At 35.7% G+C, this 27,779-nt stretch overlaps 2 protein-coding genes across 2 annotated transcripts; both read left to right on the top strand.

Annotated features, from left to right (window-relative positions):
• Window positions 1-332: 332 nt before the first annotated feature.
• Window positions 333-7,854, top strand: serpinb1 (serpin peptidase inhibitor, clade B (ovalbumin), member 1). The gene is made up of 7 exons (XM_028443675.1): window positions 333-487; window positions 2,684-2,871; window positions 4,311-4,448; window positions 4,520-4,637; window positions 5,453-5,595; window positions 6,472-6,639; window positions 7,398-7,854. Exons 1-7 carry the CDS (start codon window positions 364-366, stop codon window positions 7,800-7,802), a joined length of 1,284 nt encoding a protein of 427 aa, XP_028299476.1. The 5' UTR covers window positions 333-363; the 3' UTR covers window positions 7,803-7,854.
• Window positions 7,855-9,382: 1,528 nt separating this feature from the next.
• On the top strand, window positions 9,383-15,552 carry LOC114461531 (GDP-L-fucose synthase-like). Its single transcript, XM_028443678.1, has 10 exons — window positions 9,383-9,452; window positions 10,868-11,012; window positions 12,171-12,285; window positions 12,364-12,492; window positions 12,699-12,772; window positions 12,839-12,972; window positions 13,202-13,333; window positions 13,406-13,485; window positions 15,119-15,218; window positions 15,434-15,552. Exons 2-10 carry the CDS (start codon window positions 10,885-10,887, stop codon window positions 15,487-15,489), a joined length of 948 nt encoding a protein of 315 aa, XP_028299479.1. The 5' UTR covers window positions 9,383-9,452; window positions 10,868-10,884; the 3' UTR covers window positions 15,490-15,552.
• Window positions 15,553-27,779: the final 12,227 nt, after the last annotated feature.

Genomic DNA, 27,779 nt, shown 5'->3' with positions numbered 1-27,779 from the left:
TATCTCAAATATGTTAATCATGGGTTGTTCGTTGTCATGGAGACAGGTTTCAAACAGACCCACCTTTTCTTTTTACAGGTAGGTTTTTTCTTCACCTGAAGGAGGAGGAGCTACAACTAAACCAAATGACCTTTACTTATCAAACACGGTGTTGTAATAAACTGTTGAAATATCTGATGTGATTGAGAGAACATGCAAACTGCATATTTAATTCTTCTTAGCTCAACTTTCTATTTATTTATTTATTTATTTATAGGCACCAGTCAGGTTTTTCTTTTTTTACAGTATGTGATGAATGCGCTGCTGAGGCCACGTGACGTCATCATCGCGCAGTCACGCGTGCGCAGCTCTGGTATAAATAAAATGCTTGTTGGACTTTTTGGCTTCAGAGCAGCTTTCAGAGCTTTTATCCTCTGCTCCTCTGCCTTTCATCTCCTTTACCGGCCTCTGCGCGTGTCAGCCACAGCCCCGGAAGTACGGAAACCTGGTAAGAAAGCACCGGACAGCACGAGGCGTTTAAGAAACACTTTAATCACTTTATTTCTCTGTCACTTCCGCTTTAACTCACTTTTAGATAAAAAAAATAAAACAGGTTAAAGCTCTGCTGTGTCACTCTCAGCTCAAATATGAACACTTTACTTTATCATTTATTTATAATTCACTCTGATGTATATTGGAATATTTAGTTGAAATAGATTTTAAAAGCAAAGATTATTTCTGTAGTATCGATATATTTTGTCATAAATCTTTAAACGATTTGATTTATTTTCAACTTTTTTATGTATACGTGAAGCACTAGTTGGATTTATGAATATAACTTAGATGTTTGAATGTGTTTTTAAAATAAAATACAGCTCATACTATTTTTATTCAATTATTTAACAAAAAAGTCTTGTCTTGATTAAATAAAACAAATTAAAAAAATACATTTTGCAATTATAAAACATGTTAAAAAAAAAAAAAAAAGCTAAATAAATGGTTATAATTGTGTTATTTAGTCTTTTAGAATTTAAGACTTTAAATACAGGCCCGTCACTATGGGCGGGTCATGGGGGCCTGGCCCCCCCAGCACAAGCATTGTGCCCAACCGTTTAAAAACCATTGAGAGTTGGTGTGCACCCGCAAGAGCGTTAGGGATGTAAAGATTAATCGTGAGGCAGGTAAAAATTGATTAAAAGGTGTCATAGTTCACATCGACACTCTGAAATTGAATTGCAGTACTTTTTAAAATTTAATTACATTTTTATTTATTTAGAATTTGAAATTCAGGACACACCACCGTGTTTTAAATCAAAAGTGTGGAAGCATTTTGGCCTCAAGACAAAATGAAAGAGGTGAGAAAGAAAGAATGCGTGAAATCCAAGGTCAGAGGTCACAGAGAAGAAAGAGAGAAACAAGAGAGAGAATGAAAACCATAGTTTATTTATATTATTTCTTTGATATGGGATTTTTTTTTTTTAATAGTCCAATTGTTAAGTCATTAAATACATTTTCAGTTGGACTTTTAAAAGAAAAAGAACTATTATGTAGTTTTACATTGTTTACTATAGAGCCAGAATTTAAATGAATAGACTTCTTCTTCATTTGTACTATTTCATTATTTATTTCATTTAGGATTTATTTTTAATTAAATTGTATTGTTTTGCATAGTTTATCAAGGGATTCTTTTGACAAAGAAATATAAAAGAACATTGTACAATATTTTTTTATCAAAGAAAAAAAAAAATATTTTTCAGTCATCATTTGTCTACAGTCTCATTTTGTAAAATTAATTGTGAATCAAATCGTATCAGGACTTGAGTGAATTGTTACATTGCTAGCGCACGCAATAGCGTTAGTGATCGTGCGCAAGAGCATTGGTGTGAGCACGCGTTGGTGTGCACCATCCTGATGTATTTGTGCTCTACATGGTGGTCCAGCCATCTACACAGGTGACCCTACCCACCACCCTGTTATGGGTGGTGGGTAGGGTCCCCATCCCCTGTGTGAATGTGTGTGTTTAGTGAATGTATAAGGTTTAAATTAAAAGAAAGGGGATGGAGGGGAGTGGTGCTCCCACCCAACCTTTGTGTATATACAGTATGTGTATGTGGTGCATTAGTTCTGGAGAGTGGAGGTGGTGGTCGACCCTTCGGGGGGTGGTGTGGTGAGGTGTGATTAAAATTGAGGTGGGAGTGTGCCCAGCGGCGGCCCCCTCCACGCCTAGTCCCACCATCCAGACCCCCAAGGGTTGGTATGGATGTGTGGTGCACCATGTGAGTGAAGTGTCCATGTAGGAGGCCTGTGTGGTGTGAGCCCGGCTCGTCCCATGGTGGGCGCCCGTCGAGGGTAGATGGCGTAGTTTAAACTAATTGTTCCAATATTAACACTTTGAACCATTTTTACCATTTTTTTCTGTTTTTATCATCTCTGATTTGCAACTTTTAACCAATTTCTGTGGTTTTTAAAATCCCATTTCACCACCTTTTCCACCATTTTTGGTCACTTTGAACCATTTTAATTGTGATTAAAACAAGGATTTTCATCTTTAAGATGACTATAATAATAATAATAATAATAAGAATAATTGTTCCTGGATAACAGTGGATATTATTCAGATGAATAAATAAATGTGGTTATGACAGATTCATAGAACAATGCAGTTCTAAACCTTATTAAACGTGTGTTTTGGTGCTGTTTGCAGGTTCTCGTCCTCCTGCAGTAATGGCCTCCATCAGCACCTCCAACACCTGCTTCTCTCTGGATCTTTTTCGAACTCTGAGTCAAACCAAACCTTCCGGAAACATCTTTGTGTCTCCTCTGAGCATAAGCTCCGCCCTCGCCATGGTTTACCTGGGCGCCCGAGGAGACACGGCAGAGCAGATAGCACGGGTACCACACACACACACACACACACACACACACACACACACACACACGCCTACCTGTGTGAGGCGTGTCTGTTTGCTCTCTGCTCTACTTTGACCTCCATAAAACCTCAGGAACAACCTCAGCATTGTTGGCGTTAAAGCCGACGCTGAAATCCTCCGACCAATCACGTTCAAGCTTCTAACTTTGTTGTTTTACTGTAAGTGGACTTCTTTGTTGGTGCTGAGTCACAGCAGCAGTGACTGATGATCGTTACATGTTTACTTTAGCACAAGAAATAACAAAAGAATGTGGTTGAAGAACCTGCAGAACGGACGCCCTCCAGGACTGGATTATCTTTGTGTTTTAACATCCATCTATCTTCTATCACAGGGGGCGGGGCCACAAACATGTGATTACATCTGATCTGAGGGTCACATGATCCACATTAATGTCAGCATTAGAATAATGACCAATAAACATTAACAAAGGCTTTGTGTTATTGTTGTTTTGTTTGTTTTTGGAGTTGTTTTAATTTGACATTTCTGCTATTTTTGTCATAGTCCTACGTGTTTTGTGATTAATTTTGCATTATTTTGTAACTTTTGTATTTTTAGTCTTTTAGATTAATGTTGTGTATATTTGTTGTCATCGTATTTAGTTCTTTTTGTGTATTTTTTTGGAAATTTTACTGTGGTTGTTTTGTAATTCTCTGTATTTCGTTGTCATCTTATACATTTATCTGTTTTATTTGTGTTTTTTTTTTTTGTCATCTTGTCTGTTTTTTGGTAAATATTGTGTATTTTTGTTGTCATTTTGAAACTTTTTTTCTTAATATTTAGCATTTTTCATCTCATGAAACGTTTTGTTTATTTTGTATTTATTTGTACATTTCTCTGTTATATTTGGGTATTTTATTGTCTCCTTGTCAGTTTTTTAGTTAATTTTGTGTTTTTTTATCATTGTATATATTTTTGAGTCCTTTTTTTATTTTACATTTCTGCAGTTTTCCTACGTGTTTTGAGTAATTTTGTGTATTTTTGTAACTTTTTTGTAATCTTTTGTATTTTTAATCTTGTAAAACTTTTGCCTAATTTTGTGTATTTTTCTTGTCATTGTATATATTATTAAGTCGATTTCGTGTATTTTTTGTACATTTCATAACATTTTGTGTAATTCTCTGTATTTTGTTGTCATTTTATACATTTATTTGTTATATTTGTGTATTTTTCTCACCTTGTTTGTTTTTTTGGTAAATTTTTTTTTTTCTTTTTTTTGGTTTTTTATGTTTCTGATATTTTATTTTTTTTGTCTTTTTGTGTATATTTCTGTCATTTTCTATTTTTTCAGTAACTTTGTGCTTTTGTTGTCCATGTCTGTTCTATAGATACATAAGCACAGGGAGAACATGCAAACTGCTCACACAGACCAATCACAGCCGTGTGGTTTCTCTTCTCTATCAGGCGCTCTCTTTCAGCGCTGGCGGTGACGTCCACGCAGACTTCCAGAAGCTTAACGCAGACATCAACTCTCCGTCTGCGTCGTACATCCTGAAACTGGCCAATCGTCTGTACGGAGAGCAGAGCTCTGACTTCCTGTCGGTGAGACTCTGAGACTCTGAGACCGTCCCACCCTCTGAGAGCAGCCCCTCATCCCTTCTTTCCTCCCTCAGGGTTTCCTGGACTCCACTCAGAAGTTCTACCAGGCCGACCTGAAGGAGGTGGACTTCATAGGCTCAGCTGAGCAGAGTCGACTGGAGATCAACCAGTGGGTGGAGCAACAGACGGAGGGTCAGACACTTGTTTATTTATTCACTGAAGGGACGACAAAGCATTAAACATGAATCACTGTATGAAACAGTAAAGTTATTAATCTCAGAGAATGAAGTCAGATTTTTAAAAACTTAGGTCAAAATATTCAATTTAAATCAGAATAAATTCTAAATTTTAGGAATGAAGTCAGATTACAGTCAGAACAAGTTTAAGACGTAATTTAGATTCAGATCAGTTTTTTAAGACTAAATGACAGAGTCGTATTAGGGTCACATTAAAATAAAAAAATCTGGGCACTACGAGATTAACGTCGTAATATTTCAAGAATAAATATGCAAAATTTTGAGAATAAAGTCTTAATATTTTGAGAATAAAGTCTTAATGTTTTGAGAATAAAGTCTTAATGTTTTGAGAATAAAGTCTTAATGTTTTGAGAATAAAGTCTTAATGTTTTGAGAATAAAGTCTTAATGTTTTGAGATTGAAGTTGTAATATTTCGAGAAATATTTTGAGAATGAAATTGCAATATTTTAAGATTAATTTAGAAATATTTTGAGAATACAGTTGTAATATTTCAAGAATGAAGTGACAATATTTTGAGATAAATCAATAAAAATCTTAATTTTTTGAGATTAAAGTCGTAATCAGTCAGAATAATTTTTCTGATAAATTCAGACTTTGTGGATAAAAGTTTTTCAGTGATTAATATCATAATTCTTCAGATGAAATGATTTAAAAAAGCCCAGACCTTTGTAGAGATCACACATGTAATAATCCTGAATCCAGATGAGATGTTGTCTGCTCACAGCTCATGTTCCTGTTCCTCCTTTCAGAGAAGATTAAAGATCTTCTGAAACCAGGAACCGTCAGCTCCATGACTCGACTGGCTCTGGTCAACGCCATTTACTTCAAAGGAAACTGGAAACATCGTTTTGACCCGAGCAACACCAAAGAGATGCCCTTCAAAGTGTCACAGGTGGGATATGAACCCACGCTGTCAAAGGATCCTCCACTGTTTTTATAAATGTGACCTAAAACCTTTGAAATGTCCTTATTACTAGTACTTTTTAGATCATTTAACAGCTTTTTCAGTCAAAATGACAACTTGTGCTGCTTTTGGTTGCTCTAAAAAAAACAGAAAAGGTTCAAAATGTCGATTTAAACCTCTTTTAGTTTAAACAGTGCGCTGACACGCTCTGGTGGCTGAAGTTGGCGAGTAATCACGGACTGTTGAAGGACGTCTATCCTCAGGGTTTGTGCGTTTATCAGCGCACTGTTTAAGGGAGAGTAAAGGTCCTTTAGGAGAGCTCGTCTTCTCTGCTTCATGGTCTACTATCAAACTATAGAGTCGGAACTGTCGCCCCCTGCGGTCTTAGATTATTTTTTGGGTCACAACTGTTTTTATCCTCATTCTGTAAACAAAAGATGTTTACATCAACATCTTTAACTTTTACTGATTATTTAGAGCAACAAAAAGCAGCACAAGTTGTTATTTTGACTGAAAAAGTTACTAAATAATCTTCAAATCAGGCTGAATGTTTCACTCCAATAGAAAACAATGGGATGTTTATAGGCATCGGGGCCGTGTGACATCATCAATCACATGATTCAAGATGGAGGAACACATGCTCTAAAACTGTGAAGTAGTCCCATTTTTAAAAGGTAATAAAATGAATGTAGTGCATAATAATGTGTTTTAATAGACATAGATCTACTAATAAAGACATTGAGAAGGTTTTAAACCACATTTATAAAAACAGTGGAGGATCCTTTAATGTCTGAGTTCAGGGAATCCAAACTCAAACACTTGAGCTGCTAAGACGTTTGTACGGGAACGTTTCCTGTGTGGCAGAACGAGGCGGTTCCAGTCCAGATGATGTACCAGATGAAGAAACTTCCCTACAACTACATCCCAGATCACGACCTGCAGATCCTGGAGCTTCCCTACGTGGACGACGAGCTCAGCATGTTGATCCTGTTACCTGGAGAACCTGAGGACGGATCAGACGCTCTGCTAAAGGTGACTCAGCACTAATCAGGGTTGGGCTCAATTATGTAATTGTAATTGTGTAATTTATAATTAATTACAATTACGACGTAATTAAGTTCAGATAATTTAATTTGTAATTGGCATGGAAATTCTATAAAAAACTGTCAATTAGAATGTAATTAAACACAACTAGTGATCCATGTTATAGTTTTATGTTATACACATACGTAGTTAATAATGATTAAAATAGGTTTTCCACTACCTGTCACTTCTCTTTATTTAAAAACATATAAATCTAGGTTTTCTGTATTGACAGAAAAAAGGCTCACACCAGAAATATTAATACCAATATATTCATTGATTATTAAGCCTAACAAGGTAACCAATAGATGAGAAACTGATTAGATGATAGATATTATTTATTCATGTATTTTACAGCTGATTTAAGACATGGGTCAAACTGACCCGTTAGCATTAGCGTTGCTAACAGAATGCTAACACAAGTTAAGTTTTATGTGGTTATTTATTTCAGGTAAGGTAATTGTGATTAATTGAACTTTAATAATTGAGAACGTAATTATTATTGACTTTGAGGGGGAAATAGTAATTGTTTATTTATTGTAATTGTAAAAAATTATGCCAGTCATTGCAATTGTAATTGAGTTGTCAATGAGCATGGATGACTGAAGACAGAATTGTAATTGAAAAATGATCCCAACTCTGGTGCTGAGCGGCTCCGGCTAATACCTGGATCATTACGGCTAACCTCTGTGTTTGTTGTGCTGCAGTTGGAGGCGGAGCTTACACAGGAGAGACTAGATGATTGGACAAACAGAGACAACATGGACGTCCACTCAGAGGTCCTGGTCCACCTGCCCAGGTTTAAACTGGAGGACGAGTACGAGCTGAACGAGGCTCTGGGTAAACTGGGAATGAGCGACGTGTTCAGCTCTAAGGCTGACCTGTCGGCCATGAACGGGGAGGGGGGGCTCTTCCTCTCCACCGTGGCCCACAAGGCCTTTGTGGAGGTGAACGAGGAGGGCACGGAGGCCGCGGCCGCCACCGCCGGCATGGTGGCGTTCTGCATGCTGAGGGAGGAGCACTTCACTGCCGACCGGCCCTTCATCTTCTTCATCAGGCACAACAAGACCAAGGCCGTCCTCTTCCTCGGACGCTTCTCACAGCCTCAGTAGATCAATAACCAATACCTGATCAATAACAACAATAAAGAAAATGAAGAAGGAACACAGTCTGTTTTTATTCACCCACATTGCAAACCATGACTCAGCAACAATTCTAAAGATGAGGTGGTGAAAAGATGGTGAATGGGATTTAAAAACCACAAAAATTGGATAAATGTATTATTTTTTTTATTGTTCAATTGTGAAATATTCTTCTGTTTGAGGTTAAAATGTATGTAACCCAATTTTAAAAAACCCAACAAAGTCGTTAAAAGTTGCTCATTAGACTGAATAAAAAAGGACAGAAAAAGTGGTTAAAAGGGTTAAAAGTTCAATATTGGCTTAAAAGTGGTAGAAATTTTGGGGGGGGGTTGGGGTCATTTATTTTTAAAAAGTAGGAACAATTCGTTTAAACTGGAAAATGATGGGCATGAAGAATCGTGAAAAAGTAAAAGCATGAAATATGGTGAAAAGAGGTTAAAAATGACAATAATGGGTCAATATATGTGACATTAGGTATAAAAGTGGTGGAAAGGGTTTATAAGTGCTGAAAATGTCTGGAAAGTGGAAGAAATGTGCAGAAAATGCATTGAAATTTGATGTAAAAGTGTCAGAAATGGGAGAAATGTAGCAAAAATACAATAAAAGGAGCAAAAATATGGCAAGAAAAAGTGATGAAAATAGGTAAAAATATGGCAAGTTTGGTGTAGTTGTAGAAAAATGCTAAAAATAAGCAAAAATTGGCTCAAATTGTTCAAAAAATTTTCTTAGTTTCTTGAAGGTATCTGGCGACCCCCTCCCAGTGTCTCGTGACCCCAAATGGGGCCCTGACCCCAAGGTTGAGAACATGCTTTAATGTGATAGCTGTGAGGGTTAGGGTTAGGGTTTTTTCCCACAGTCAGACGCTGCTGTCTGTGCTTTCGTTCCTGGAGGAAAAACTGGTTTATAAAATCAGCAGCAAAGTAAACATTCACACTGTGAACTCTGGATAAACTCAACCTAGTGACAAATATTTATGTCTTTTAAAGAACTCAGAGTGAAAAAAGAAGACGACCAACACTTACCCAAAAATCAATTTAATTTAAATATTTTACATTAGGTTAATAAATTATTCTTCAAAATAAACACAAACGCCTTTCTTTTATTTAAGCATTTTGTAATTTTATAAAAGCATGAGCTCACGTTTGAGCTTTTGACATTTCATTACGTCAGAAAACTGCGTCATGACGTAATCTGTACGTGCGGTGTGCTGTTTCGACTGGTAGTCAAGTTACTTGGTGGGCACCTTTTCTCTCAATAAATTACTCGTTAGAACGTGATATAAAGGTGTAAAAATAAAAGATTATACATTAATGTTGATGTTGGTCAAATATAACCCAAAAACTGTAAAATTAAGACAGTGAGTTTTACGTTTGTGTGTTATTGTTCGTTTTTAAATGAACATTTTGTAAAAAGGACTTAATGATTAAAAACGCACATATTTTACATTTTAAAATGCCTTAAGTTTTAAAACTGGTATTTTTCAGGACAGATTAAGCGTTTTATTCTGTTTTTAAATCCTCCCTTACCATAGCAACAGCAATGTAGCCGGAAGTGAGTCACCGGGCTGATCTGATACACATTTATTCAATACACCGGCTGTTCTGCGCTAACTGATACCGGGTGAGAAAACCTGCTCAAAAACATGCTTTAAAAACTCAACAGCGATATTTTTCTTCGCATTCAGATGTTTAAGGGTTAAAGAAAACATTTAATACTGTTTCATATGTTTTAAAATGCCAGTTATTGTTCTTTTAGCTCAAAGATTTACGTGCTAAAGTAGCTACCAACTTGCTAGCATAAACTTTGGCTAATCAGACCAAACGAATCGACACAAAGCTTAAGATATTTGTATGATTGGATCATTTAATGAATAGATTTGCTGCCAGTTTGACGTGCATTAGACATGTTTGAAGTTTGTACTGATTAATATAAAATAATACTGTGTATTTGTAACATAACTTCATTTGGTTGGACGTGATTCCTGATGAACTAAAGCTGTATTTATCTCCACTGTTATCCAGGAAGTTTATTATTATTAAAAGTGTCTGGTGATACGTTAAACGTAGCCATAGTTCCCAGGACTATAGCTACGTTTCCGGAACTTCTCTACGTAAGCGCAATGTGCCAGGATAGTCACGTGGTCTAAGGCGCTGCACTCACCACCATTTTAACTTAATTAAGACGGAAAATTCCACCTTTAAAAATACATGTCCGACAAAAATGAACATTTTAGGGTTCGGGTTAGGGAACAGTAATAGTTAGCGTTAGGGCTAAAATAAATATGAGCAACACGGATCTTTAAGTCACGTTGGTTCACATATCACGTGACCTCAACTGGCCAATGAGGGGCGCTGCGTATCCATAGTGCGGCGGTCTACGGATACGTTTAACGTACCCGTATCTTTGTTTTAATCAGAAATAAAATGGGTTCAAAGTGACCAAAAATGGTGGAAAAGTGCACAAAATGTGTTCACAAACATACAAAATGACTCCAATAATAGATGTTTTTTTTTTTTTTACTTTAAAAGTATTATTTGTTTTTTTGGTTTTTTTTAATTGGTTTTGGTGTTATTTTTTAGGTTCTTTTATTTTTATTTTTTTAATTGTGTTCTATTTAATTGTTGAATATTCTAGTGGTTATTTTGCACTTTAACATTTATACACTCCTGATCCAAATTTTAAGACCAGTTGAAAAATTGCAAGAATTTACATTGTATATATATATACATTATATATATATATATATATATATATATATATATATATATATATATATATATATATATATATATGAGAGAGAGAGATTTTTTTTTTTATTCGATTGTAGAATTTTCTGTGTAACTCATTAGTTAATAATAAATGGGTCAGTTTTCCTCAGACCTACTGTTGCTGACTATTGGTCTCTATTAATAATAATAATAATAATAATAATAATAATAATAATAATAATAATAATAATAACAACACACACACACTTCCATTCAGTGTAATCTACTGTAAGATCAGAGATCTTGTTTCCTTTCCATGGTTCACAGACGATCACTTCCGTGAGATGAGGGTGTTGGTGACGGGGGGGTCCGGCCTGGTGGGCAGAGCCATCCAGCACGTGGTCAAAGAAGAGGGCGGAGCCAAAGAGGGAGAGGAATGGATCTTCCTGTCCTCCAAGGACGTCGACCTCATGTGAGTTTGACTCATTATTAAAGAAGTGAATAAAAACATGTGTGTGAATAATCTGTAGGAAACACAAACATAGTGAATGTTTGTCTAAGTTCATCCCCTATAGCTCTATGATTCTGAGCTACTGCGTACGGCAAAATCCAGGTGTATTAATACTGGAGTGAGTGTGGAAATGTGCGGCGTTTCATGTCAAAGCCTGAGCTGTTTCTACATCTATTGATGCTTTAAATTCTAATGATTTATGAGGCACACGACCAAAATAATCCAAAACATTCACACATGAACCTCTGAGCTGCACGTGTTGTTTTGGTTTTATGGTTTAGACGTGACCCTGCAGTGGCTCACTCTGTCCTGTCTGATGGGTCTGTGATCTCGTTCAGTGGCTCTTGTCCCCCTTTCTTTAACTTTTTAATCCTAGTCCCCTTTTATGTCAACGTTTTGCTCAGAATTCTGTGTATAAACATCTATAAATGATAATGATGGAATGAATGAGTGAAAACACACATTTTAAAGAACCTAATTTTGTAAATAAGTGAATAAAACAGTATTTAATGCCTCCTGAATAGATTTATTTCTACAGTTTTTATTTTTTCCAGTCATTTTCTTCCTGATGTGAGACCAAGACTGACTTTTGTCTTTTCAGTTCATGTTCTGATGATGATCATTTTTATCATCATTTTATGTTTTTTTTGGTGTTATTTTGTGTATTTCGCCGTTTTTTGTTTGTTCTTTTTATTATATGGTATATTTTTCTCTTAATTTGTGTGTTTTGTTGTTGTTTTTGTGTGTTTTTGGGATTATTTAAATGATTTTATATCTGTGTGTGTGTTTTTGGTGTCATCTGGTGATTACCTCATGTCGTTTTGTGTGTTTCTCTGTTATTTTTGTAGTGATCTGGTGTAGTTTTTTCTCATTTAGTGTGTCTTTGTTGTCGTTTTGTGAGTTGCTGGTAATATTTAGTACGATTATCATTTTAAAATAAACATAGCAAAAGCCCAGAAGTTTTATTCATAACATGTAGTTTTTCACTCGTCTGATTGTGTTTTCTTTTTTCTTCAATGAATAATAATAATAATAAATAAATAAAGTTTCCTGGTAAAGTTTGATGATGATGATAATAAATAATATCATCATCTTTGTGTTGTTGTGAGTGCGGTGCAGGAAGGAGGAGGAAACACGTGCAGTGTTTGAGAAACACCGACCGACCCACGTCATCCACCTGGCCGCCATGGTGGGAGGACTGTTCAAGAACATGACGTCCAACCTGGACTTCTGGGTAGGAGGAGGGGGGCTGTGTGTGTGTGGGGGGTCACCGTGTGATTAGGTGGTGATGACGTGCGTGTGTGTCCTCCAGAGAAACAATGTCCACATCAACGACAACGTGCTGCAGGCTGCGCTTCACGTGGACGCCGTCAAAGTGGTTTCATGTCTGTCTACCTGCATCTTTCCCAACGACACCACGTTCCCTATTGACGAGAGCATGGTGAGGAACGCACATGAAAGCACAGCAAACACTCACAAATGTCAACAAAATGACTCCAAAAAAAATACAAAAAGATGAGAAAAGTACACAAGATGACAACAAAAACCACAAAACTATCAGATAATATGAAATAATGACAACAAAAACACACAAAATGGATAAAAATACATAAAATGATAGAAACAATCATCATCATCTTTCCACAGATCCATAACGGCCCCCCCCACCACTCTAACTTTGGCTACGCCTACGCTAAGAGGATGATCGACGTCCATAACAGGTGCGTGTGGAGCGCCAGGGGGAGGGGCTTAGGAAGCATCTTTTTCTTCCTCTTCCTGTCTTTCAGGGCGTGTTTCCAGCAGCACGGACGTCTCTTCACCGCCGTCATCCCCACAAACGTGTTCGGACCCCACGACAACTTCAGCATCAGCGATGGACATGTTTTACCAGGATTAATACACAAAACACACAACGCACAGAGTGAGGCACACACACACACACACACACACACACACACACACACACACACACACACACACACACACACACAATATTGATCAATAATAATACATATAATAACTATATATATGTTTGCATTGTTGTGGATAAATCTGCTCCCAAATACATTAAAGATAAAGTAAATCATCTCATTTCAGATGAGACTAAATAAATAATTAACCCTATAACTTCCTGTGCTGTGATTGGTCAGAGGAGGGAACGCCCCTTACGGTCTACGGTTCTGGAGCTCCCAGACGTCAGTTCATCTACTCTCTGGACCTGGCTCGTCTGTTCCTGTGGGTGCTCAGGGACTACGAGGAGGTGGAGCCTATCATCCTGTCTGGTACGTGATCAGAGCTCAGCGTGGTGGTGATGATGGTGATGATGATGATGATGATGGGCGTGTCTGTTCCAGTCGGGGAGGAAGACGAGGTGTCCATTAAAGAAGCAGCAGAGGCAGTGGTTGAAGCTCTGGGATTCAAAGGAGAAGTCCTCGTATCCTTAAATTCATTTCTGCTGCTCTGACATTGAGTAGTGACTAGTTTGCTCCGACCTCCATAGACTCACGCTGTGGTCCTCATTTATCAACCGTTGGTACGTTCAGATCTCAGTGTACGACGACCGGGGGAACGCTGCTATGAATTATTCATGCTTTTAAAATGTAAAGTAAACCTTTAACTTCAGTAGTAATGTGACGAATTATAGGTGAAAATGGCTAAAGGCATAATAAACACAGACTCAAGGGACAACATAGTAAAAAGGGCTTAAAGTGGCTTAAAAGTGGCAGAAAAAAGTAGGAACTATCAGTTTAAACTGGCAAAAATAATCATGAAATATGGTGAAAATAGGTTAAAAGTGACAATAATGGGTCGACATATGTGACATAAGGAGGAAAAGTGGTGGAAAGGGTTTATAAGTGCTGAAATGTTTAGTCATTTTAAGGGTTTCACACAGGGGGGCAGACGTCACCTCTGAGTTCCCTTATACGGGGGCCCCACAGGGTGAAACGTGCAGCAAAAAACCGTACCTTTATGTCCAATTTATAAACACCTGATCATTTGTAAGCTGGGATTGATCAGATACCAATGTTTGATAAATCACACGTTGGTCCTGTCGTACGACACAACGTGAACCCAGATTTACACCCGTTTCCACGCAAGGTTGATTAATGAAAGCCATGAGTGAAATATACAAAAACACAGGAAAAAAAATCAAAGTACATGAAACGAACACAAAATTGAACACAAAAACTCACGAATTAAAAGAAAAACAAAGCTCTGATTGTTCATTATCGTAACGCTGTGATTAAGTTGTCTGCTCCAGGCTGTGATTAATTACTAATAAAATGAGAAAAAAAAGAACATTTACTCATTTTAAAATACTTTAAAGAGATCATCCACTGTTTTTACAAATGTGACCTAAAATCTTTGAAATGTCCTTATTAGTAGATCTATGTCTAACAAAACACATTATTATATTATGCACCATATTCGAAGAAGAGAAGAAGAGCTCCGTGTATGTAAATACAGACAACCAGGATTGGCAGAATCCACTGCTGCTCATTAGAGGGTCCAGCTGCAGCCGCAGACCCCCAACGTGAAGGAAGTTCAACTTCCAAATATGGTCATTAAGTAGCACATGTGCTAACCCAGCAATGTAGCAGCTACAATTAGCATATTAATCAACGTTTGAATAAAGAGAAACTATAAACAAACTTTATTCTTGGTTTAACAATGTAATGATAATAAAACAGTGACTTTCAGTAACATTTTAATTTATTTTTGATTTACTTATGCTGTTGTCTCTCAAAGTGGGCGTGTTACACGGCAAACGCTTCGTTTCCGTTGTCGCCGCCTCAAAGGAAGTTCAACTTCCTTCATGTTGGCGTGCAGCTCTGCAGCTGGAGAAGAGCAGCAGTCATTTCAACATGGCGGCACACAGACTCTAAAACGATAAACTAGTCCCATTTGAAAAAGTTAATAAGTTAGTTTTGTTAGACATAGATCTTCTATATAAGGACATTTCAAAGGTTTTAGGCCACATTTGTAAAAACAGTGGAGGATCTCTTTAAAGAAACACTTTTTCTTCTTCTTGTATCGTTGACTTTTCCTGACGTGATGAGTTTTAGTACGACTGCAGTAAAGCAGACGGTCAGTTCAAAAAGACGGCGAGCAACGCCAAACTACGGCGCTACCGACCAGACTTCACCTTCACTCCCTTTAAACAAGGTGAGCTCAGACATGTGGCTATAGATCTGTTGTTGACCGTATACATTTCCATGATGAGGTGTGTGTGTGTGTGTGTGTGTGTGTGTGTGTGTGTGTGTGTGTGTGTGTGTGTGTGTGTGTGTGTGTGTGTGTGTGTGTGTGTGTGTGTGTGTGTGTGTGTGTGTGTGTGTGTGTGTGTGTGTGTGTGTGTGTGTGTGTGTGTGTTACTCCCACAGCTTTAAAGGACACGTGCGATTGGTTCGTTGCCAACTACGACTCGGCCCGAAAGTGACGTTACAAGCTTTAAAATCAACGTTTTAATGGTTTTATTTGAATTAAAGGTGGAGGAAAGTCACTGGTCTTCTCTGTTAGAACACAGGACCTATTTACAAGAAAATATAGTGCTTTTATTTTGACGGGGATTTGTGTAGCTCTTTAACAGGATTCTGTTTTATTAGACTTTTAACACCAGAGGACAATAATTGTTTATATTACAATGATTACAGTATGTACTTATTAAAGCAGTGGTTCTCAACCTTTTCAAAATAAAGGTTCAGTCATGTGGAGACGGGGTCATCTATAAGGGGGAATAAAGGGGAGAGATTTTTGGGGTCCATCCATAAAATCTATGAATCTGTGATAACCACATGTATTTATTCATCTGAATAATATCCACTGTTATCCAGGAAGGTTTATTATTATTATTGTCATCTTAAAGATGGAAATCATTGTTTTAATCACAAATAAAATGGATTCAAAGTGACCAAAATGGTGTTGAAATGGGATTTTAAAACCACAAACACACAAAATGACTTCGAAAAATACACAAATTTTTTGAAAAACTCACTAAAAAACAAGAAAAATGCACAAGATGACTACATAAACCACACAATTGTGACCAAAAATGGTGGAAAAGCTGGTGAAATGGGATTTTAGAAACCACAGAAATTGGTTAAAAGTTACAAAAATAGACAGAAAAAGTGGTAAAAATGGTTCAAAGTGTCAATATTGTAATGTGGTTAAAGTGGCAAAAATAATCACGAAATATGGTGAAAAGAGGTGAAAAGTGAAAATTAAGGGTCGACATGTGACATTAGGTGAAAAAGTGATGAAATGTGCAGAAAATGTATTGAAATGTGATGAAGTGGCAAAAATGCATTAAAAGGAGCAAAAATATGGTAAAAAAAAGTGATGAAAATAAAATATGGCAAGTTTAGTGTAGTTGCAGAAAAAGGGTAAAAATAAGCAAAAATGGGGTCAAATTGTTCATAAAATATTTTTAGTTTCTTGAAGGCATCTGGCGACCCCCTCCCAGTGTCTCGTGACCCCAAATGGGGTCCTAACCCTAAGGTTGGGAACATGTGGTTTGGGGTGGGGAATAAAAACAGTTCCTGTTGTTGTTGTTATTTCTCTGAAGTAAACACGTCAGTCACTGTTATTAATATATAATAATAGAGCTGGTTACCACGGTAACCACCCTGTGTTCACATGGAGACAACATTCACACACGGAAAAGTCTGACAACCACAATTAATTAATTTAGAGAAGTCGAGACATAAATATTTGATGATGTTTATTAATATAGATTTTATTAATTGTTTTTTTTATATATCTTTGTTTTATTTTTTTATTACATTTACATGTTGTCAAAGGTAAACACTACAGGTCATGCACGCTTTTGGCGACAGCTATGCATGTTTTAATATAGAAATCAAATAATAAATAAATACATTTATTTTATTGCATGATTGTGACCGAAAAAAAAAAAAGATTTAACAAATGTCTTTATTGTTTGATGAATAAATGTATGATCGACTAAAGTAGTTGTTTTAAATTAAATGCATATTTGATAATTAGTACAAAAAACCCAGAATTTTATTTATACAAACGTTGAATTGTCCAATTAATCAATATAACATAATATTTTTAATAAGATATATATAAACAAGGACAACTAAATTAGAAAATATAAATGAAAGAAAAAAAATCATAAATTTAACACATTTTCATAAATCAAATAAGAATAAAACAAACAAAACTTTAAATCAGAAAATGGTCAATAATATAAAGCTTTGTTGTTTTTATATCTACATAAATTTCAATTAAAAGGTGACAAACCCATTAATTATAGATAAAATATACATATAATACATTTCCTGTATTTATGAAGTTAGATGCTGAAATATTTATTTTGAGGCTGTTTTTAGTATCTTTAAAATAATATAGTTATGTTTTTTAAGTATGAAATAAAATAATATTTAGTGTCTCTTCATATCAGAATAAATAAACCATCCTGTTGTTTCTTGTCTATCTGATGTTTATCTATATTTAGGTTCAGATGGTAAACAGAGCTGCTCATTATCTCTGATGTTTCTGGGCCCCTGAGTCTATTTCTCACATTAAAGCTATAAAAAAAAAACAACAACACAAAGAGCTCAAGTGTTTGCATGTGACCTTTGACCCACAACAAACAAACAACCCCGTCTTTACCCATCATGCACCTCTTTTTCTTTTGAGTTTACACACTTAGGGTGAATCTAAATATAATTTGTGATCTTTTTGTTTGTATTTTGTGTGTTTCTGTTGTTATTTTCTGCAGGATTCAGTGTAACAGTGTTTTGCTGCCATCTGCTGGTCACTTTAGGTTGTGTTGTCATTGATCACTTTGATCAGATCAGTTTCTGTGCTGTGATCAGGATCAAAGCCTCACTGACATTTATCAAATATTCTGTTGAATGTTAAGAACTGACTCAGTTGGTTGAAGACCACCTTCTCAATGATGTTGTTTATGAATGGAAGGTTCTGATTGGTGTATAGTTAGCCAGGATAGAGACATCCAGTGTTCTGCACAATTTGATTAGGGGCTCGACTGGAATCAGCAGTTCATTATCTGACACAAATCAGTGACAAATTGACTTTACAACAGTTTTAAAGAAGTTTGTCTACAGTTCACGTCTAGGACAAAAACCACATTGTTGCTGCTCGATCCAAGCTTCTACTATCCTGCGTATCCTCCTCTCAAATACAAGAACCCCTGAAGAGACCTCAGAGGTAATGTGTTCCCTCTATAGTTGGAACACCCCCCCCCCCCCCCCCCAGTCTACTTTTACAGTTTATTTCCATTACTGTAAAAGCTCTGATTATAGATTTCCCATGTATGCTAACACTCCTCTGTGAGCTAATCGCTCTAATCACCAACTGAGTTGCTGTAATTACATCTTCACAGGTCGTACACATTCAAAGGACACAAACTTCAGTTCTTGGGAACCTTTTGTTTCTGGAAATGCCAACGAGTTTAACATGCATCGCCTGACATTTGAAACACGGTCGGTTTGCCTCAGCGGAAACGCAGCGAGGTGGTGTTGATTTTCATGTAAAGTGGCGTCATGATGGAGAGAGTTCTCTGTGCGTTTAAGGGCTGAAGCTAATGAAGAAGATTTTTAACCATAACACACTCTGTCCTAACTGGGTTTACTGGGTTAAACTGGGTTACACCTGGTTAAACTGGGTTACACCTGGTTAAACTGGGTTTACTGGGTTAAACTGGGTTACACCTGGTTAAACTGGGTTTACTGGGTTAAACTGGGTTTACTGGGTTAAACTGGGTTAAACTGGGTTACACCTGGTTAAACTGGGTTACACCTTGTTAAACTGGGTTACACCTGGTTAAACTGGGTTACACCTGGTTAAACTGGGTTAAACTGGGTTTACTGGGTTAAACTGGGTTACACCTGGTTAAACTGGGTTTACTGGGTTAAACTGGGTTAAACTGGGTTTACTGGGTTAAACTGGGTTACACCTGGTTAAACTGGGTTTACTGGGTTAAACTGGGTTAAACTGGGTTACACCTGGTTAAACTGGGTTAAACTGGGTTTACTGGGTTAAACTGGGTTACACCTGGTTAAACTGGGTTTACTGGGTTAAACTGGGTTACACCTGGTTAAACTGGGTTTACTGGGTTAAACTGGGTTACACCTGGTTAAACTGGGTTTACTGGGTTAAACTGGGTTACACCTGGTTAAACTGGGTTACACCTGGTTAAACTGGGTTACACCTGGTTAAACTGGGTTACACCTGGTTAAACTGGGTTTACTGGGTTAAACTGGGTTACACCTGGTTAAACTGGGTTACACCTGGTTAAACTGGGTTTACTGGGTTAAACTGGGTTACACCTGGTTAAACTGGGTTAAACTGGGTTTACTGGGTTAAACTGGGTTACACCTGGTTAAGCTCGGTTACACCTGGTTAAACTGGGTTACACCTGGTTAAACTGGGTTTACTGGGTTAAACTGGGTTACACCTGGTTAAACTGGGTTTACTGGGTTAAGCGGGTCACGATGAAGAGCCCTGGAGTGGTTTGTTGTTTCCGTGATCTCACAAACTACAGACTGAGCTGAGTTTCTGATCAATCAGGAACAGATCAGCTGATCGTCAGTAATTCAATTCAATTCAACTTTATTTATATAGCGCCAAATGACAACAAAAAAGATCTCAAAGCGCTTTCAAAATATACAATTTGTAATAAAAAGGAAAAAACTCAACAAACGCACATGAACATGCATAAGCGATAGTGGGAAGTAAAAACTCCTTTCTATCAGTTTTTCTTTTAACAGGAATAAATCTTCATTAGAACCAGGTTCAGAGGTGGCAGCCATCTGCGTGGACTGGTTGGGGTTAGTGGACAGAAGGACCAACAGAACAGGATAGAGAGATAGAACATCAGAGTGTCTCAGACTAGTGAACCATAGATCAGGAACTGACATCATCAGCTTCAAGAACCTGAAACAGTAAAAAGAGAGAAGGGCGAGGAGAAGACACTGACTGCAGAAAAACATGATACAAGAAAACAGTGGAACGAGTGAGTATGGGTTGGACATCAGTGTACATGGTGTGTAAGCAGTGTGAGCATTATGTTTGGTATACAACAAGGTACATAAGTGGGGGGTTGTCTACAACCCGCCACAGCTGTGTCAGACTGGACTTCACCCATTGCAGCCCATTAGAGCTTTGTGTACATATGGATTGTGTTGGTGTTCTATCATATAATCTTAGTTTTTAGTTCCTATCTTTAGATTTGGGACTTTTTTTACTAGTGGTTAGGTTAACGCTATTATACGGTATACGCTTTAGCATACGTAGGTTTAGCCTTAAAGGTGGAATGAGTAGCAGCCTCCGGTACTCCCAGGGGTACGCAAATTGTCATGTATGTGAATAAAAGTTAAAAACACTGACAACATTGGACACAAGAATATAAATAGAGCCGTTAATGCTAATGCTGGGTCAAAGCTAATGTTAGGTGAATGCTAATGCTAGGTTATTGCTATTGTTAAGCTAATGCAAAGTTAATGCTATGCTATTGCTAGGCCAATGATAATGCTAGGTTAAAGCTAATACTAGCTCAATATTAATGCTAGGTTAATGCAACTGATGATGCTACATTAATGCTATTGATATGCTAATGTTTATGATGATGCTAGGTTAATGCTATTGCTAGGTTATTGCTAGGCTAATGCCAATGATTAAGCTAACGCAGTGTGAAGCGGGCCAGCATCTGCATCCTCACTTCTATTTTCTTCAGGGAATGCAAATATTATTATTATTATTATTATTATTATTATTATTATTATTATTATTATTATATATTATTATTATTATTATTATTATTATTATTATTATTATTATTATTATTATATATTATTATTATTATATATTATTATTATTATTATTATTATTATTATTATTATATATTATTATTATTATTATTATTATTATTATTATTATTATTCCTCAACAGGATAGGTACATTTCACTGTAGGGCTACATTATATATGACATCATATTATTATGTTTTTGTGTACAGGAGTAGGGGGTACATGGCTTCAGGTTGAATGTCTGAAGGGGTGCAGAACTGAAAAGTTTGGGAACCACTGATTTAAACTGATTTAATGCATTTTATTGACAGTTTATGGTTCAATGAAGCCTGTAGGATTCCCCTCACTGGTACGTTCAAGTCATACTTACTTATTATTAGTTCATTTAAGAGCGACTGAACAGAGAACATTGTTAAACTAAAAAAAAAGAAAAAGCAACCAATGTCATGTCCATCTAACCAAAGGCTAATTTTCAGAACCAGACTTAAAGTATAGGACGTTTCTCTCTCTCTCTCATTTATATTAACCCACAAGGCATTTTTGCTCCTTGAACAATATCAAAACAAACATTATCTTCCTGTGGACAGTATTATTTTCAAAGCTCACTGGATGAAACGCATTTACCTCGTGTGCAATCGAATGCAACATAAATGTTGAAAATAAGGCAAACATCCCTGAATGTCTCTTGTCTTGTTGAGAGGACTTGTTTTTCACTGTGTGAAGATAATCTGTGACACACTTGTCCGTCTCGTCCCAACTCTGCAATTTCAACTCAACAAGACGTTTGACGTGTAATTTCAGAGCAGACCAAGGTCGTCAGTTGCCACGGTAACCACATCACAAACATACAGGGAGTGATAAAGGAGCTGAGCATCTCTGCCACGCTGAGCGTTGTTGAGGCGTAATAACGACTTTATTAAATTTCAGCGGGAACGAGACGCCACCATGGACTCCACTTCCACTGCTACGCTGATGATATACAACTCTACATCTCCACCAAATCATCACCCCAGTTATCACTAACTGTATCTCTGATATCAAAACCTACAAAACAGAACTCCTCCCCTCTGTCCAGAACTTTACCCTTCTCATCGACGGTCACAATGTCACCCCTCCCCCTCTGTATGCAACCTCGGCATCATAATGGACCCCACCCTCTCATACATCAACCACATCACTAAAACATCCTTCTTCCACCTCTGCAACATTGCCCGCCTCCACCCCTCCCTTACCCAATCAACAGCTGAAATCCTCATCCATGCCTTCATCACTTCCAGACTCGACTACTGTAATAACCTTCTCTACGGACTTCCCACCACTCACCTCCAAAAACTACAACACATCCCGCCTCCTCACTCACACCCGGTCCAGAGAACACATCACTCCCTTCCTCCACCAGCTCCACTGGCTCCCCGTTCACTACAAGCTCCTCCTCCTCACCTACAAGTCCCTCCATATCTGGCCCCGCCCTACCTCACCGAGCTCCTGCAACAACACCAACCCACCCGTCACCTCCGCTCAGCCGACACCAACCGCCTCACTCCCATCACTCGCACAAACCACTGGACCTTGGGGGCCGAGCCTTCGCCATCGCTGCTCCCACCCTTTTAAAACTCACTCCCACCGCCCATTAGAAACTTGGACTCACTACCAAACTTCGAATCATTCCTCAAAACCCACCTGTTCAAACTGGCTTTTCCATGAACCCCTTTTGTGTTGTCTTGTTTTGTCTGATTCCCCATGTAAAGCGTCTTTGAGTGTCCAAAAAAGTGCTATACAAATTTGGTCTATTATTATTATTAATGACAAAACACCAGCTGACTGATTATTATCTGAGCTTCTCTGCTGAGGATGCTGCCGCTACGAACCCAAAGAATCATAAACGTTTTATTAAAACACATATATACAGTAATTATTTGCTTTTCTAAAGCTACTTACAAATGCAGTAAAACATTTTTGAGTTTCTTTTTGCCATTTTATGGATTTTTGTAGCAATTTTCATTTTAGGTGACCCCAAAACACAAAACAACCAAAACTAATACACAGAATGACCAAACAAATACACAAAATTACCCAAAATACACAAGATACAATCACATTAATACATAAATCACCTAAAAAAAACACAACACAACATTCCAAAATGAAACAAAAACGCACAAACGAGAGCAAAACTACACAAAATTTCCCAAAATGACGTGAAAACAACAGCAAAAGTACATGTTTCATGTTTTCTTTGTTGTCTTTTTTATGTCGTTTTGTGTCTATCGTTGTGTTGTTCGTTATTCCTGAAACTTCTGAGATGCATCTTTGCGTTGCGCGCATTGCATACGGTGAATATGAAAGAACTGAAAATGTTCAGTCAGATGATTCTTTAACGTAGGAAAAATAATCATTTATTTTCACTCATTCTCTAAGTTCTTGCTTCATAACGATATTGTGTAGAAATAGATCACAGTCTTTTCTCTGCAGGGCTTCAGGATCATAATGAGAGCCCATCATGTTTTTTTAATGGACAGGATGAAACAGACAAATGTGAAGAACAGTGACTTTGAAATAAATGTGAGCAACCATCTGCAGAGTAGACCTCCTTAAATAGAGCCACTGTTATTTCCTGTGCTGTGTGACGGCACAATAACAGTGATTAGACTCCCACAGTCAGAGCTGCTGCTGAGCCGTGTTTCACTACTGTTCATATTCTGTATAAAACATTATTAATTCTATGTAAAACATTATTAATTCTTTATAAAACATTATAAATTCTATATAAAACATTATTAATTCTATATAAAACATTATTAATTCTTTATAAAACATTATTAATTCTATGTAAAACATTATGAATTCTATATAAAACATTATTAATTCTTTATAAAACATTATAGATTCTATATAAAACATTATTAATTCTATATAAAACATTATTAATTCTATATAAAACATTATTAATTCTATATAAAACATTATTAATTCTTTATAAAACATTATAGATTCTATATAAAACATTATTAATTCTATATAAAACATTATTAACTCTATATAAAACATTATAAATTCTTTATAAAACATTATAGATTCTATGTAAAACATTATTAATTCTATATAAAACATTATTAATTCTATATAAAACATTATTAATTCTATATAAAACATTATTAATTCTTTATAAAACATTATAAATTCTATGTAAAACATTATTAATTCTATATAAAACATTATTAATTCTTTATAAAACATTATTAATTCTTTATAAAACATTATAAATTTTATGTAAAACATTATGAATTCTGTATAAAACATTATTAATTCTTTATAAAACATTATAAATTCTATGTAAAACATTATGAATTCTGTATAAAACATTATGAATTCTGTATAAAACATTATAAATTCTATGTAAAACATTATTAATTCTATATCAAACATTATTAATTCTATATAAAACATTATTAATTCTATATAAAACATTATGAATTCTATATAAAACATTATGAATTCTATAGAAAACATTACGAATTCTGTATAAAACATTATTAATTCTATATAAAACATTATGAATTCTGTATAAAACATTATTAATTCTATATAAAACATTATGAATTCTGTATAAAACATTATTAATTCTATATAAAACATTATTAACTCTATATAAAACATTATAAATTCTTTATAAAACATTATAGATTCTATGTAAAACATTATTAATTCTATATAAAACATTATTAATTCTATATAAAACATTATGAATTCTGTATAAAACATTATTAATTCTTTATAAAACATTATAAATTCTATGTAAAACATTATTAATTCTATATAAAACATTATTAATTCTTTATAAAACATTATTAATTCTTTATAAAACATTATAAATTTTATGTAAAACATTATGAATTCTGTATAAAACATTATTAATTCTTTATAAAACATTATAAATTCTATGTAAAACATTATGAATTCTGTATAAAACATTATGAATTCTGTATAAAACATTATAAATTCTATGTAAAACATTATTAATTCTATATCAAACATTATTAATTCTATATAAAACATTATTAATTCTATATAAAACATTATGAATTCTATATAAAACATTATGAATTCTATAGAAAACATTACGAATTCTGTATAAAACATTATGAATTCTGTATAAAACATTATGAATTCTGTATAAAACATTAGGAATTCTGTATAAAACATTATAAATTCTATGTAAAACATTATTAATTCTATATCAAACATTATTAATTCTATATAAAACATTATTAATTCTATAGAAAACATTACGAATTCTGTATAAAACATTATGAATTCTGTATAAAACATTATAAATTCTATGTAAAACATTATTAATTCTATATCAAACATTATTAATTCTATATAAAACATTATTAATTCTATATAAAACATTATGAATTCTATATAAAACATTATGAATTCTATAGAAAACATTACGAATTCTGTATAAAACATTATTAATTCTATATAAAACATTATGAATTCTATACAAAACATGAATTCTGTATAAAACATTGTTCATTCTGTATAAAACATTGTTCATTCTGTATAACTTAAAACAAAATTACATACAACGACTCACCAAACCCCAAAAACACATAAATGACAACAAACACACACAAAACAATCACAAAAATACACAAAATGGCAACAAAAAAAAAACACAAACAAAATGAAATCAAAAATACAAACAACCACAAAATGACCCAAAAACACGAAACAACCGCATAAATATACAAAACGACAGAAAATACACAAAATTACCCAATTAATTCACAGAATAACCACAAAAATACTCAGAATGACCCAAGAAACACAAAACAACCACAGAAGTGAAAACAGAAAAAACATAAATGAGAGCAGAATGACAGAAAAACACAGGAAACATTCTCAAAATGACTGGAAACTACCCGAAAATACACAATAAATGGAGAAACACACAAAATGACTCCAAAGACACGCACACACATCGTCGGCATAAACTATAACTATTGTGAGATGTTGATCTTTGTGTTGTTGTCTGATATCAGAGATTTAACAGCCAATAGAAATCATTCGTTTTCTTTAGTGAACTACAGGAGAAGTGAATGAACTGCTTATTTCATGGTTATGATTGGCTGACGTTAAAAATGAAGAAGAAGAAGAAGCCATAACCTTGGTCCTCGCTGTGAGGAAGGAAACGCTGAACGTTTGATTGATCCCGAGCCGTTTGGGCGAAAACATGATGAGGAACTACTTTATTACAGAGTCAGCACAACAACATGATTACAACATCGTGACATTTGACCTCAAATGCCTGTAAACATCCCATGGTTTCCTGCTGGATTGAAGCATTCAACCTGATTTATAGATCATTTTTTTTTTCTTTTTTTTTTTACAGAAAAAGGATAAAAACCGTTTTGACCTGAAAAATAATCTATGACCTCACTCTGCGGTTTCATAGTAGACAATGAAGCAGAGAAGAAGAGCTCTCCTAAGGAGCCTAAGAGAGAGTAATTTCCTTAAACAGTGTGCTGACACGTTCTGGTGACTGAAGTTAGCAACATCATAGATCTTCTAATCAGGACATTTGACATGTTTTTAGTCCATATTTTTAAAACATCCTTTTAAGCCACTCGTTCAATGAGAATTAAAGCTCAATGTGAAGTTAAAAAACCTTCAGCTGTGTCATTAGCATCAGTGTGTTGTTGTTCATATGAAGTCACAGTGAGTGGGAGGTGAGCGTTGCTGGTTTGAATCCCTGCTTCCAGCTTCATAAATCCTGCTGTGCTACGAGAGGCCTTTCCTTTCCTCTCAGGTATTGGAAACTCCTGTTGCCATGGCGATTGGAAGTGCTGCTCTCTGGATGGCGCCGCGAGGAGGAGGAGGAGGAGGGACGCGTTCGCACTCATGTTCCCAACTCACGGCGGACCGCGTGGGACGGTGATCCGGTTCTGATTCATGCTTGTTGACGTAGAACTGTGTTAAACGTAAAAAAAAGACCTTAAAGAGACGTCACATGTCTCATACGCAGACATGGAGCAGTGAAAAGGAGCAGTGTGTGTAGAAGTTTGTAGAAGCTCACAGAAATAACCATGTTTAACAAGGTTAATGGACCACGCTTTAAAAAAGATAATTAATTATGGCACAAGACGCCACCATCTTCCTTTTATCAGCTGAACATTTGGACGTTTGTGAAAAACCAACTTCATATTTAAACTCCAGCGTGACTGGATTCTAGAGCAGCAGATCTGATCAGATCGATCAATCATGGATGAGCAATAACACTTCTATCATCCATTGTTCTAGCCCCACATCCTCCATCCTCATCCTCCTGCTTTCACTGTCTCCTGAATTCAGATGTGCCAGTTGCCATGACAACCCCACACAGTCAGCATCTTCTTCTTTTTCCACGATTCAACAGGACGATCAATTAGTGATGATGTCACTGCTGTGAGAAAAGTGTGTGTGTGTGTGTGTGTGATTATTAAACATTGATTAGTATTTTTCTCCAAAATATCCAAAGTAAAGAGAAAAAATAAAAACACTTTATCAAAAAATTTTAAACACAGCAAATATTAACAAAATTATTTGAAATTACTCTCAAACACACGAAATAGACCCAATAAATACAAAAAATACCCCAAAAATACACAGAATATCCCAAAATACACAAAATGACCCAAAAATACAGAGAATGACCCACAAAAACACAAATTGGCCCAATAAATACACAAAATTACTCAAAAAACATGAAACAAGCACAAAATTACACAAAACATCTAAAAAACAAACAAACACAAAATACGTGAACATATTGCTAGTGTATGTGCACGTACGTATCATCCTAAACATTCCTTGTATATTAGTGACGTGTGGAGTTCAGAATGAGAAGGAAAAGTGAATCTGGGGCAGGATGTGATGTTTCTCA

The sequence above is a fragment of the Gouania willdenowi genome, chromosome 4, assembly GCF_900634775.1.
Source record: "Gouania willdenowi chromosome 4, fGouWil2.1, whole genome shotgun sequence".
Lineage (NCBI taxonomy): Eukaryota > Metazoa > Chordata > Actinopteri > Blenniiformes > Gobiesocidae > Gouania > Gouania willdenowi.
The sequence above is the reverse complement of the archived record's forward strand: the minus strand, read 5'-3'. Positions and strand labels throughout refer to the sequence as shown.